We start from the raw sequence: 15,352 nt of genomic DNA on the forward strand, positions 1-15,352 counted from the left end.
GTGAATCTGACCTTGTCTGGAAGATCCTCATCCCTTTTTAAAATACATTTTCATAGAGAATGGGAAATCCTGCTTAGCTTGTATCTTTTTTGTTTTTAATTGCAGCAAACTTGAAGAAGAAGAAGAGAAAAATAATGTCAAGGAAGGAAAGGACAAAGCAAAGCCTGAGAAAGTGAAAAGAGAAGCAGCGCAGGTAACTGTTTTAGATTTTAGAACACGTAAATATTCCATTCCCCTAGACTAGCCTCCCGCTCCTGCCTCCTCATCCCAGTGTCCTTAGTGACTTTACAGACTGAGAACATTTATTTGGATCCTTGTGTATGAGAAGATTCCTTCTTCCCTCTGATTTAGTTGCTTGTGTATTTGAGAAGAGGTCAGTCACCATTTTCTCCACTGACCATGTGAATTGTATTATCCCCAAGAAAGAAGTACATATAGATGGCTATCTTGTTTGAATACAAACCAATTGAGGCAGATTTCAGATTTTTCTCTATCTTTTTATATAAGGATGGGTAGTTCAAAACAAAACAAAACAAAACATACAAACCCTAAGTTTTAATCCCAATTAATTTCCTGTGAGATTTTGGGGAAATTACTTAACAGCATTTTTGAGCCTTGGGTTTGCATTCTCACATCATGATGATGATGATGATGATGATATGATGATGATGATGATGGCTATTAATTATTTAGTTGCTGCTATACGCCATAGGGTATAGCAATTTTAGGGCTGATCTTTGTAGTAACCATTCAAGGTATGTATTATTGTCTGTATTTTATAGAAGAGGACTCAGAGGCTCAGATAAGAAGTTAGGAAATATATAAAGTTAATAATTTGAGAGCCAGCAGTTGGACCACAAGTTCTGGCTATAATGTCCATGATACACCTTAGATCTTGCACCCTGTCACCATTTGTAAGATTCTGACGGGGTGTGCCTCAGGTCTTCATTTCTCCTCTCCTGTATCCTTTTATAATTTGGAAGACCTGACTTCTTAACTGTTCTCCCTGCTCTCACCTTTGTTTCTTACAATCTACCCTCAACTCAGAAACCAAAGTAATTATTTAAAAACATAAGGCAGGTTGTGCCACCCAGTGGCTTCTCATCTCACTCAGAGTAAGAACCAAGGTCCTTCTAGTGGCTTACAGTGCCATGCATGATCTGACGTCTGCCACCTCTCAGGCCTCATTTCCTACTTTCTACCCATCGCCACCCTTGTGCCAGCCACAGTGGCCGCCTTGTTGCTTCTTGGACACACCAAGCATTGATTCAAGGTATCCGTCTTATGGACTCAGTCACGTTATGGTAAAAAACCTGAACTCTGGACTTATGCTGCCAGGGCTCAAATACTGGCTGTGTCTCCCTACCAGCAAGGCAGACAGTTTTGTGTCTTATTTTCTTCACTTATAAAATATTATTATGTGTATTATTTTTATGAAGTCCCGAGGAACTTACCCATGTGTATCAGCACATTCCCTCACATGCCTTAATTCTTCAGTATTATACATGCAATGAACTTTACTTTCTGTATGGCCCCCTCATACTCAGACATAACTATCCCTTCCTTCTGTCAAAATTCTGGTCACTTTTCATGGCTCAGAATAAGTATTAGCTGCCCTCCAAAGATTTTCCCCATTTATACAATATACTTAATAGCTCTATCATCTATTATGCCAGCAATTTTCCTTTATTTCTCAATTACATTGTTGGTTTTATTCTAACTTATAGATGCTTCTATGCACTTTCTCCAAAGACTCTAAATACTCTATATTTGGTTTTTATGGTTGCTCTAATAGATTACCACAAACCTGGTGGCCTAAAGCAATACAAACCTATTATCTTTGGTTTTTACATTAGAATTCTGACCTGGGGGTGCCTGGGTGGCTCAGTCAGTTAAGTGTCTGCCTTTAGCCTAGGTCATGATCTCAGGGTCCTGGGATCAAGCCCCACATCGGGCTCCCTGCTCAGTGGGGAGCCTGCTTCTTCCTCTCTCTCTGACTCCACTCCCCCTGCTTGTTCTCTCTCTCTTTTTCTCTCACTGTCAAATAAATAAATAAAATCTTAAAAAAAAAAAAAAAAAGGCTGACCTAGATCTCACTGAGCTAAATCAAAGTGTTGGTAGGGCTCTGTTCCTTTCTGGAATGTCTAGGGGAAAATTTGTCTCTTAGCTTTTTCTCACTTCTAGAAGCCATCGTGCTCCTTAGCTCTTGGACCCCTTCCATCATCTTCAAAGCCAACAACGTCGCATCTCTGACTGTTCTTCTGCAGTTGTAACTCTCTCTCATTCTCTCCTGTCTCACTCTTCCAATTTTAAGGACTGACCCCTGCAGTTACATTGGAGACACTAGGATAATCCAGGAGAATCTCCCCATCTCAAGGTTCTTAATTACATCTGCAAAATCCCTTTTGCCCAGTAAGGTAATATATAGGATCTGGGTATTAGATTGGACAAATTTGGGGGGTAGGAGCTATTATTCTGCCAATCACAATTTTTTTTTTTACAAAAGGAACAATAGATAATTCTTCTTCGTATATCTCACGGTACCTAGCCCTGAATAATATTTGAGTTGAACTGAAGGTTTTCTAATGATATCAGTAACATAATCTTACTTTGCAGATAATGTGTGACCTGGGTTCCTGAAAAGTATCTTGGTAATATTGACCTTCTACATCACCATTTTGATGCATCCACTACATTTGGGAGCATTCCATCACAGTTTTCAGAGGGGTGCTGTGGAGGAGTTATCCAGTATTTAATTACCTGATTCTTAAATCCACCTTCATTTGGCAGGAGCTGTGCAGTGAATACCGTAACTATGTGAGAAACGGACGACTCCCGTGCACCAGGGAGAACGACCCCATTGAAGGCCCAGATGGGAAAATGCATGGCAATACGTGCTCCATGTGTGAAGCCTTTTTGTGAGTCGAGCCTCAGCCACTGCTGCTGAGTGTGGGAGAAGATAGGCCTGGGGCAGGCAAGGGTAGTCATACTGAAGGTTTTCTCGAGGAAGTAGATTTGGAAGCTATCTTTGTGTGGTGTTCAAGGATTTACAGTTATAAAGCCATATACTTTGTGCATTTCTTTGAGGTATTCTCAGTGTTCTAAAATGTACTTGAATTGCTCCAGGGAGGACCATGTGCTCACAGCAGATTCCCCCAGAGTTAATGGCATATAAGGACTGGGATACCTGTTCCCTGCATACATACTACCATGAATAATCCAAAGATGTGATTACTAGGCACTAACAAATTGAAAATTTGCTGACATCTAGTAAATATTTTCAAGCATCCTCGTTGCTTTTTGGAAAGAAGAACAATATCTTTATTTTCCAGAAGAATGTGGTGCTAAAAATTTGTTTACTGGTTGCTATGACCCATGTGTCTTATTTTTTAAACAACATTAAAAACAAAAAACAATATGGAGAGCTGTGCATGTACCTTCCTACTCCCAAGCTCAGTTGATAGAGGTATGGAAATAATGAGATATTTCTATCTGGAGAGATTTCCCCTTTAGGATAATAGGTAATAGGTGCTAGGAATGATTCTCCCCTCTCCCCCTCCTACAGCCAGCAAGAAGCAAAAGAAAAAGAAGCTGAATCCAGAACAAAAACTAAGAGAGAAGCTGAAAAGGTAGTTATCCTGGAAGGTTAATACCACAGTGAAGGATGAGTTTTTGCAGTTTCTCTATGAAAACAAACAAACAAACAAAAACAAAACATAACAAAAAAAAACCATGGAATTACTGAAAGCCTATGTAAGAGAACTCAAGGTTCAACTAGTCTAGGATTTGACAGAATTTTCTTAAAGGACCAGATAGTAGACATTTTAGGTTGTGGCCGTTCAGTCTCTGTCCCAACTCTGCTGTCATAGCTGTTAAGCAGCCATAAGTAATAATGCAGATAAAGGGGCGTGGATGTGTTCCGAGAAGACTTTATTTACAAAACTAGGTGGTGGGCCAAATTTTGCTTATAGACCATAGTTTGCTAACATCTGATTCACCTCATTCCCATATTTTTAATTGAAGATTTAAAATCCAGAGAGAAGGAAAAAACTGCAGTGGGACTGTTGGCATCAGATTCCACATCTTTATTTTTCAGAGTTCTCACAGTTAAAAAATGGAAACAAAAGAGTTCAAACCTAGACCTCTAGACCCAAATCTAGCATTATTCCTAATCCACTGTGTCGTTTTGAATGACCACATTAGATCACATCAGTTGTGTTCTTCACTTTATCTTTAATTATTTCTGGTGCCAGCATTTTGGGGGAAATAAAAATAATACATTGGCACACTAGAATAATCTGGGATGATATGTTCTGGGTTTCAAAAAGGTTAATTCAAGTAGATTTTTTTCAAGTTTGAGGTCATTTGTTTGTCCCGATCAAAGATGAGTGGCCAGTTCTCAAAGAACCCAGCTTATTAAGGGCTTCTTTCTTATGTGTGGGTGCAGATTCAGTATGGATTTGGGGCTAAATCTCAAGGAAAAAGAAAGAGAAACTTCTTTTTAAGTCATGTGTGTTTAGTAGGAATTGTATGAAACAATTGTCAGGAAGAAAAATACCCAGAGGTCATTTTCTGTTCCTGTTTTACTGGGAAGCACTTGGAAGGAACCTAACAAAGTAATTTATAAAAAATACCCACACTCTTGCCTTTTCTCCTCCTTTAGGATACATGCAGTGAATTTCGGAGCCTTTTGCAAAATGGAAATCTTTTCTGCACACGAGAAAATGATCCCGTGCGTGGCCCAGATGGCAAGACCCACGGCAACAAGTGTGCCATGTGTAAAGCTGTCTTGTGAGTGCACAAATGAAGCTCGTGCCGGGGGGGTTGGCAGAGTTGGGGAGACAGAGAGCCAGGAAGATAATGTCTATTGTGTTTCTCCTTTCTTCACATATAAAGGGAGCAAATGATTCCCTGTAGAGCATTTTTGGGCAAATCTTTCTTTATAAAGGCCAAGTTTCACAATTCTAGAACTAGACAATATATGACCAGGGTATTACATTCTCTATAAATTCTGGAATAGAGCCTACCTATTAATAGATCACAACATCTTTCTTGGTAAGATTTTAAGTCCTTTGCTGTCTGATGGATCACTTCTTTACATTATCTTTTAAATACCTCTGGGAAGATAATAAACATATTTTACTGTCAGTTTAACTTTCTACCTGTGTTCTTGAAAATATCACATTTTTCGCAAAATGAAAAAAGTTCTTTACACAAAGTTCAGAAGTACACATAAAATATTTCAGTCATTCAATAGCCATTTACTGAACATCGACAACGTATAATGGGAATAATGATTGTACATAGATGGCTGAAATAGACTTCTCAGAAACCATACAGTTGACTAAGGATTACACATGGGTACAAGTTCACATAATACAGTGGAGGATGGGCGCCCAGGTGACTCAGTCAGTGGAGCATCTGATTCTTGGTTTCGGCTTAGGTCATAATCTCAGGGTCTTGGGATCAGCCCCACATCAGACTCTGCACTTAGTGGGGAGTCTGCTTCTCTCCCTCTTCCTCTGCCCCTCCCTCTGCTCTCTCTCTAAAATAAATAAATAAATATTTTTTAAAAATACGAAGGAGGACTTACTAAATGATAAATGATGTATTCAATGTGTTCTAGTACTTCAAGGAAGAGAGAGTTAATAAGTTTTATGGGAGAGTAGACCTGGACTTTATAATTTGGATAAGAAGGGAACAGTCCAGGAAGGAATGGGAGGAGAAGAAGGAAAAAGCATAGTAAAGCTCTAAAACTTAGGAAACAGTATTAATAGTAAAGAACAAGTCATTTAATTTCATTAGAACTTAGCCACTTTGCTGGGTTTGAATGCCAGATCATGGATCTATATATCGTGGGAAGCTGCTAAAATTTTTCAGGTAGGAGAGTAAGTGGCATAAATATGGTTCCTTTGGGAAGATTGATATGTTGGCAGTAAAAAGGGAAAAAAGAGAGGGAAAGGACTGAGATTCGGAATGCTGCTGGTGGTGGAAGGGGTTTGCAGGAATCCGGAGCAGTAACTAGAGTGAGAGAAATCAGAGAGAAGGTGAGACGTGAAATAAGTGTCATGGTGGCAACAACTGTGGGAGCTGAGAGGCGGGAGCAGGGCCATTGTTTTGTTCTTCATGAAAGGTAGAAAATCCAGGAACAAGAGCACATCTGGTAGAAAAGATAATTATTCTTGGACCTCTTGGCTCCGAGGTATATGAGAAGAATCCAGGTGGGAGTCACAGTGAGCATTTATGAAGGGCTGATAAGTCGCTCACGTGGTCTCAATTGTGTTTCCGTACATGTTGGTTTTCCTGTACAGCAGGGAGAGCTCTTCCAGGCAGAAGGACTCCACGTAATTCATCTTTCTGTTTTCAGAGGAGGGCCTGCAACATGGTAGATGTTCGGTAAATGCTGGTGAATTCTATACAAATCTAATTTGGTCACAGGATGAGGAACTCGCAGAAATGCAGTCCACTGTTAATCTATTATTCCCTACCTCCCCCTTTCTAATCTCCAGCCAGAAAGAAGATGAAGAAAGAAAGAGAAAAGAAGAGGAAGATCAGAGAAATGCTGCGGGGCATAGCTCGCACGGCAGCGGTGGACGAGGGGAAGCTCAGGTGAGAGAACCTCTGATTTGCACAAGCAGGGTGGACGCAAGTCACTGACGAGGGGAGCGGATGCCATGCTGGGTGTGAAAGCGTCCTTGGAAGGACAGGGGACTTCCCCCTTGAAACTGTAGGGTAATATCTCGGTAATTTTTCATCTCTCTAGGGCTCATTTTGACTTCTTTAAACCTGGAAATAATTAACATGTTGACATCATCCCAGTCTCCTGACCCTTTTTTACATAATGTAGCTCTCATGCCAATAATTGATCACAGGAGAGACCATGGCATTCTCTCAGGAGAGACTTCTAGGCGTTCCACGTCAGCATCACATGCTCTTCCTTTTCTATTATTATTCTCTCTTTCCCTCAGCGCAGCTGGGTGTTAGAGGCAGATTTTCTGTTGGGATCCAAGGCAGCACAATATGGTGACAGCAGGGTTTTCAGAGCCAGATAGTCTGGGGTACGACCCTGCCCCTGCCAGGCAGGACTCGTGCAGCATGGAATGAATTACTTCATCTCCCTGAACTCTAGTTTCCCTTCTTCAGCAGCACTCTTACAGGGATAAAATAAAATAAGTTAGGCAAGTTTTTAACACATTTGCTGAGACATTTTGAAGGGTCAGAATGACAGTAATTGCCTGTAAGCCCCCTCCTCGGGCCTGTGCACACCGCTGCATAAGATGACAGCTTTGATTTCTCTTCTTACGACCTTGGGATATCAAGACCATCTTTTTGCTTCCAAATCTGACACAGGCTCAACATATGTCTTTGATAAATTCTGGCTCTTCTGTTTTTCCATCTTTCTCCTTAAGGAGGCTACATCCTCACTGTTAGGGAGAGCTGGTAAGGCCCTTTGTCTCTCTTCTCCACAGTTGGCTTGAGCCTGTCTTCCTTAGCAACTTTTTTTTTCTATAAACACCAGATAACAAATATTTTAGGCATTCTGAGTCATATAGTCTTTGCTGCTTCTATTCAGTTCTGCCGTTGTTGTCAGAAAGCAGCCATAAATATACCTGAGTGAGTGAGGTTGTGTTTCAAGTTTTATTTATAAAATCCCATATATAAAAACAGGCAGCAGGACAAATTAGTCCTGTAGACTATAGTTTGCGGACCCTTCATACATGCTATTAAATCACAGCCAGCTTGATAATTTCCCTGTGTAGAACCTTAAAAGCAGTGTTATTATCCATGACAACTGACATCTTAGAATATGGGTAATTCCAGCCCCCTTTCTCTGTGGAGAGCAGTGGTAAGGTGTTACATATAAGAGGAGGTATATCAGAACTTCTCTTACTCAAGTGGTTTTGAGTGAAGTTTGTTAAACTTAACAGCAGTACACTAGTTCAGGTAATCCAGAGACCGACTTTCCTCTCCTTTTTCAGGACCAATGCGCAGAGTATCGGGACAAAATGCAAAATGGAAAACTCAGCTGTACTCGGGAGCGTGATCCCGTACGTGATGCTGACGGCAAGTCGTACAACAATAAGTGTACCATGTGTAAAGCGATACTGTAAGTACTTCTGTCCACTGGCAGTGCGAAAGATAGTCACCACCTCCTCCTGAATGACTGGCTCTTTCTTGTTTACTTACCACTCCCTCCAGGAAAATTATTCTTTTTTGTTAATTCCCAATTATTGTCTCTTCTTCATGTATCCCCTAAGGAACAACAAGCCCTAGAACTGGCAGCTAATCAATGTCTGATTCCTAGTCTATTTTTTCTATCATAATTCTGTGACCTGTCAGTGCCATCATGGTAGATAGTTGTGCCTTAGAACATATAAGGCCTAAATCCTGTGGAGAATTTGTGAAGGTCATTTGGGATAGTTCATAGGCATAGTTGAAGAGGGTTGTTTCTTATGTGTATACAACACATTTATTGTATAATCCAAGGTGTGTTTCTTCTATTTTCCCATCGTGAATGGGAGTCCCCTATTACCCAACTCAGCCACACCTGATTTGTGGTACTGAGGCAAGTAACAGAATCACTGCTGTGTATTAAGGTAGTTTTCTAAGTGACCTCGATGGGTACTCGTAGTTCTAAAATTTGATGCCTATAGCATAATGCTATTAAGTATAGCATTTAATTGATGTGTGTTTAACAAGTAATGCTTCTCCACACATACACCGTTTTCACCTTTCTCCTCGAAAAGAAATTACAATCTTGTGACAGTATAGGCCATGTGAGAAAATCTAATTAATGCAAATGTTGCATTTGACAGATGAGAAAACCTGAAATTTTTTTTAAGTTCATGGGGGCGTGAACTTCAGAGCTGAAACCAGAATTCAGTTCCTCTGAATACCAGCCTAATATTTATTCACATTATGAGAAGTCTTTAATAGAAGCAGGGCAGTAGAGCAGAACAGTGCTGGGCTTTTAGCATCAGATGATTTCAGCTTCATGTTCCACGCCAGGTTATTTCACTTCCCCAGGCTTCCTCTGCTTGTAATTATAATGGGGGTAGAGGCAACAATAATCATCAGAGCCACATAATATTTCTTTTGAAAGTTCAATGAGAAGAACCATGTAAAACTCTTAATACAGTGCCTTGCACAAAGTAGGCACGCAGTAAATGTGAATTGTCACTCTTAACACCATCATTCGTGTTCAGTAATACGTAACAGCATAACTAATTTTATGATCTCTTACACTATGCTGTTACCCTTTTGCACAACTTCTACTTTGCAGATATGACTAACATAATCGAGATAGCTTTTTACTTATGACTTTGTTTCTTTTTGCATCACATATTAATAGTAGATAATTTGGTTAAGGAACAAATGATTCTCAGATGCAGAAAATTATGAGGACCAAATTTTGCCATTGTAATCAGTGTCTTCTACGTTATAAGATACTCACCTGGAGTATTTAACAAAACACAACACAAATGGAATATTTTTTACGATCTTTGGAAATCATTCATCTGACAATAAATGATTTTTGATTGTCTGCTATGCAACAGGCACTACTCATGGACAAGCATTCTTGATGTGAACAAAACAAAGTTCCTGCCATGGAACTACAATATAATATAGAAAAGACAGATTATAAACAAATAAGGAAATAACTACATGGCACAAGGCCTTTTAGTAATGAGGAAAATAAAGCAGAACAAGGCAACAGAAAGGGATTTCAGTTGCTGCTTTGTTTGTGGTGTTCAGGGAAGGCCTGATATGTGAGGGATACCTGTAAAATTGAGTGAAGTGAACCATCTGGACATCCGGAGGAAGAAAGTTTTGTTTGTTTTTTTTTTAAAGATTTTATTTATTTATTTGACAGAGATAGAGAAAGCCAGCGAGAGAGGGAACACAAGCAGGGGGAGTGGGAGAGGAAGAAGCAGGCTCATAGCAGAGGAGCCTGATGTGGGGCTCGATCCCACAACACTAGGATCACGCCCTGAGCCGAAGGCAGACGCTTAACCACTGTGCCACCCAGGCGCCCCTGGAGGAAGAAAGTTTTAGGCAGAGCAAGAACTAATGCAAACTTCTGAAGATGTAAAATTACCAAGCTCAAGAAACAGAAAGGAGGTCATCATGTCCCAAAATTATTACATGGAAAATTGTAGAAAATGAATTTGGAGAGATCAAATAAGGCATTTTTAGGCCAAGAGAAGGACGTTGGATTTTATTCTATATGTGATCAGAGGTCACTGGAGCTTTTGATCAGAGCCGTGATTATCACTAGAATTCCACTAAACTGAATCATTACTGTACCCTCTTCTTCCTATAGTACTTGATTAAAATGTCATGACTTTATATATGTTTGAATCTTCAGGATATGTTTTACTACCACTTTACTACACAAAGGGAACTCCCTAAAAAATATATATATATTCGTGTTATATACATTCATACACATGTTTGTTTTGTGTACAAAACCAAATGAAACTTTGAAAGAAGAATGACCTGGCTTGTTAAAAATCAGGCTAGAATCCCAGTCTAGATCTTGTCAGTAAACCTGTTGGGATGGTCAGTGGATCTGAATTTTTAAAAATCTCAGTGTTTCTTAATGCACATGAAAACTTAGGGGACCACTGACATAAATATTTTATCAGAAAAGTAAGAGATTAACAACAACAACAACAACAAAACATGATCCTAAGGTACTTTCTAGATTACTTGTTTTCTATCTTGGGCTCCATACTTTAAGAAATAATATTCTAATGGGTTGCCTTACTCATCAGAGCATTAGAATGGTGAGTTGGTGGTGAATTAAAAACCACAACTTATGATGAAAAGATGAGGACACTGGGCTTAAGACCTGAAACTTGCCTCTGAATATCTGATGGGTTAATATCAAGAAGAGGTAATGGAATCAGCAAACCTGTTCTGTGTTGTCCTGGGATTGTGAATGAAGTAAGGCTGAAGGACAGAAGTTAGACAGAGTTAAATCTGGACACAAATAAAGGACACTTTGAAATTACTTGAGTTGATCTACCTATAATATCTACCTTACATACCCTATGATGAGGAAGATTCCTAATAACCGAACTGACTATCTGCCTCAGGGATGCACAGAGATTCTCTGTGAAGGAGGTGGTTTAGGATACCCAAACTTAAATGCTACTTCCAAACCTAAGTCTGGGTTAACAGGATGACCATTGACTCTTTTCTCTTCCAGGGAAAGAGAAGCAGAGGAAAAAAATCAGCATTCCAGCTACAGATCAAATGGAACTGAATCTGCATCAGAAAAGGTGAGTCGCTAACTAGATTTTGACAAGAATGGTCTTTCTGTAAGTCAATGCTTGGCAATCAAAAATATGGAAAGAGAATGTCAATGTTGCCAACCAAGATCTTTGCCCTAAGAAGGTCAGAAGCCATCATACACGTCAATATTGCTGGTAACTTGTTCAGTGTAGAAATTTAATGCCAAATGGGAATCTTTCAGTCTAACATTATTGCAAAGCACTTTTAAAATAGTAGTTTACTTTATTGTCTCAACAACCTGGTCAAATACATTTTTTAACTTTATTTTATACATAGGGAGAATGAGGCTCAGCTGCTGTAACAAATTACTATTAACAGTGCCTTAAAATGACACAAATTCATTATCATGCCTTTCTGGAATTTGGAAGTCTCATTGTGTTAAAACCAAGGTGTCAGCAGCACTGTGTTTCTTTGTGGAGACTCTAGGGAAGATCTGTTTCATAGCCTCTTCTAATCACTAGAGGCTGCCGGCATTCCTTGGCTCGTGGCCACCTTTAAAATCAGCAGTGGCCAGTTGAATTGTTTTCATGCTGCATCACTCTGATACTGACTTTCCTGCCTCAATCTTTAACTCATGAGAACCTTTGTGATTACACTGGGCCACCCAGATAATTCAGGATAATATCTCCATGTTAAGGGCAGCTAATTAGCCATCTTAATTCTATCTTCAGTCTTAATTTTTCCTTACCATATAAGACTAATTTTTACAGGTCCCAGGAATTAGAATGTGGATGTGTTTGTAGGTCATTATACTGCCTCCCAGCAAGTTAAGTGGCTGCCTAACTCTAGAATCAAAATCTTCAGATTTTTCAAGCCCAATCAAATACTATGTGAAAACAGTCATTTCCAGTATAATCTTTCTGTCTTTTTAGGACACGTGTGATGAGTTTAGAAGCCAAATGAAAAATGGACAACTTATCTGTACCCGAGAAAGTGACCCTGTCCGGGGTCCAGATGGCAAGACACATGGCAATAAGTGTGCTATGTGTAAGGACAAACTGTGAGTATTTTCAAAAATGGGCCTTTAATTGTGAATATTGAAGTATGATAATCATTTCTCAGCAGTTTGAGAGAATGACTTCTTTTTAAAAACAGATCTAATCACTAATGAGTTTGCTTTGGCTGAAATGTTCTTTCCATTTTTTCTTCAAGGGAAAGGGAGGCAGCTGAAAATAAAAAGAAAGACAAGGACAACTTGAGAAACACAGGAGAAAAAAGCAATGAAAACCAGGTAGCATGTGTTAGATATACTAATATCTAAAGCTGGAAGCTTGGTTGTAAGGTTAATTCGTTAAACAAATATTTATGGAATGCTTACTCTGTCCCACTCATTGTGTATATAATAATGAACAGGAGAGCATGGCCAGATCTTGCGAAGAAATAGCATGCTATTCAATGCCCTGAAAGCAGCTCTGATACAATTACCACCTATTTGCAGGACCAATGACAATCAACAAACTATTGATATTATCAAAAGGATTTCTTCTCTGAAGTTTTATTTTTTTTTAAACATTTATTTATTTATTTGAGAGAGAGCATGTGCGTGTAGGTGCGGGGAGGGGCAGAAGGAGAGACTCTCCAGCAGACGCCCCGCTGAGCACAGAGTCCAACATGGGGCTCCATCTCACCACCCGTGAGATCTCCACCTGAGCCAAAACCAAGAGTCAGATGCTTAACTGACTGAGCCACCCAGGTGCCCCTCTTCTCTGAAGTTTTAAAACAAATAATTAAGCAAATAGATACCAAAATTACAAACAAGAAAGCAAATATCAAAAACTTGAAGCTCCAGATCATAAATTCTTGACTTGGCGTTCCAGTGCCATCTTGTATTCAGTTAGGGCTTTAAAAATAACGTTTGATGCTTTACAGCACTAACACACAGAATATGACACAGCACAATCTCTTCTAATCCATCCATGGACCCCAGATAGAAAAGAGAAATCATCAAGTTTCCCCAGGGAAGTTTTCTGGTTAATGAATGTTCATGAGGGAACTTTTCATTAGGTCTTCTACTGACTTACAAAATGAACCATTAATAGTAATTTTCTTTCTTAAAAAATATGTTGGGAATATCTATTATGCATTTTGGTAAATGACTGGTCTTGAGATAAGATTTTATTGTACAACTTCAAATCATCTGTACTGGCCATCTATTCTATTTATAATCTTGGTCAATATTTTTCTTTTTTTAATATCCATTTTAGAAATTTCAAACAAAAAAATGCTCTATATATTCATATATGAAAAATATCCATTTTGTGTGTTTGTGTGGCAAAACGAGAGCTATGGTCTTATCTACATCTGCAAAGTTAAATTTTTTACAAAGCACATGCATTATCATATTTAAGCCTGCTGTTCTGAACAAAAGATTCACAACAGCTATGTTTCAGTTTCAAAAAGAAAAGAAAAGTTTATTATTAGTATAGAAACCTAATAGGAACAGAAGAGGAAGGCAGCTGAAAATAAAAAGAAAGACGAGGACAACTTGAGAAACACAGGAGAAAAAAGCAATGACATAGATGAAAGTCATAGTAGGCAATAAATGAGAATAAGGCAAAGTTACATCAAATCAGGTGCTTACAACATCCAACCTTCTTAGCTGGGGAAGCCCATGGGAACAGCCAGGCTGGAGTCCCGGCTGAGAGGCCTGGGCTGAACATCCTCCTCTCAGGTGAGACTTCCAACCAACCCTCCCCATAAGGGCCATATTTACAGGGCAAATAATAGGGTTTGAAATTAAACATTTGTCTGCCTACCTGCAGTTTACAGTGAACTTCATTTCTATGTTACCATGTTTCTATATTTTCAAGGAGCCTGGGCTATGTCTGTCTGCCTCCCCTCCTGGATTCCCTTCTAGGGGTCCAGCCCAGCCTTGAGCAGGAGGGGGTGTGAGACAAGATTTGTGGCTCTTGGCACCCAGAACAGAAGGGCCGTATGGAGGGCAGATAATATATTTCAAACAACCAGGCTCCCAAGGTTATTCACACAGCATGAGTCTCACAAACAGCGTTCCTTAGCCTGCCTGTGTACATGTGGGTCCATGTGGTCGGTTATGAGGGACAAATCATAATAAATTTATCCATACAGGCCACCTACCCAGTACAAACTTCCAGTTCTAGAATAAATGTCAGGGAGATATAATGTCTACATGGAAATACAGTCAGTAACATTGTGGTAACTTTGTATGGGTACAGATGGTAACTAGACTTATTGGGGTGGCCAGTATGCAGATGTCAAATCACTATGTTGTATATCTGAAACTAATATAGTATCAATCATACCTCAGTGAAAAATAAATAAGCCTTCCCCAAATCTATGCAGTAGGTGGTATTGTTCCAGTTTTTCAGTTGAGAAAAATTCAGATAAGTTAACTACACAGAGATGATCGATAGAAGAGCCAGAGATTGCACCCATAAAGCAAAGACAGAAGTACGGGCAGACGGATGTTATCATAAACATATATGTGTGTGAGATTTTGTGTAGCTGGAAAAGTAAATAATTCTAGCAACTTCCAAAAATGATGGCTGTGAGAAATTTAATATTTTGATCAAGTATTTAATTCCAGAGAACTTTTTTAATGCTGCAGATAAAAGTAGGTCTAGAGTTTTCATGGGTATCACAATTTAAAGAAAGGACAGGGGCACCTGGCTGGCTCAGTCAGTTGAGCGTCTGACTCTTGATGTTGGCTCAGGTCATGATCCTCAGGGTCATGAGATCGGGCCCCACGTTGGGCTCTGCGCTCAGCGTGGAGTCTGCTTGTCTCTCTCCCTCTGCTCCTCCTCCCAGTCACCCTCTCTCTCTCTCTCTAAAATAAATAGATAAAATATCTCAAAAGAAAGAAAGAGAGAAAGGGAAAGAAAGGGAGGGACGGAGGGAAGAAGGAATGGAGGGAGGGAGGAAGGGAGGAAAGGAGGAAGAAAGGAAGGAAGTTGGGAAGGAAGTGAGGAAAAGAGGGAGGGCTGGAGGGAGAGAGGGCAACTGCCATCCACGTTACTAGCAGTATTTTTCAAGGTAATTTTCTCGTCTTTCCTTTGGCTCTTTGAGCTTACAG

General features: G+C 39.6%; 1 protein-coding gene across 2 annotated transcripts in view; it reads left to right on the forward strand.

Annotated features, from left to right (window-relative positions):
- The window catches only part of SPINK5 (serine peptidase inhibitor Kazal type 5), a 76,211-nt gene that overhangs the window by 46,767 nt on the left and 14,092 nt on the right, over positions 1 to 15,352 (forward strand). For both annotated transcript variants that reach the window (XM_057307310.1, XM_044384022.3), the window contains exons 18-26: positions 106 to 193; positions 2,791 to 2,918; positions 3,566 to 3,629; positions 4,664 to 4,791; positions 6,510 to 6,609; positions 7,980 to 8,107; positions 11,216 to 11,288; positions 12,174 to 12,301; positions 12,454 to 12,532. In XM_057307310.1, the coding sequence (XP_057163293.1) occupies positions 106 to 193; positions 2,791 to 2,918; positions 3,566 to 3,629; positions 4,664 to 4,791; positions 6,510 to 6,609; positions 7,980 to 8,107; positions 11,216 to 11,288; positions 12,174 to 12,301; positions 12,454 to 12,532 (916 nt within the window). The remainder of the gene's footprint in view (positions 1 to 105; positions 194 to 2,790; positions 2,919 to 3,565; positions 3,630 to 4,663; positions 4,792 to 6,509; positions 6,610 to 7,979; positions 8,108 to 11,215; positions 11,289 to 12,173; positions 12,302 to 12,453; positions 12,533 to 15,352) is intronic.

The sequence above is a fragment of the Ursus arctos genome, unplaced genomic scaffold (genome assembly GCF_023065955.2).
Source record: "Ursus arctos isolate Adak ecotype North America unplaced genomic scaffold, UrsArc2.0 scaffold_5, whole genome shotgun sequence".
Lineage (NCBI taxonomy): Eukaryota > Metazoa > Chordata > Mammalia > Carnivora > Ursidae > Ursus > Ursus arctos.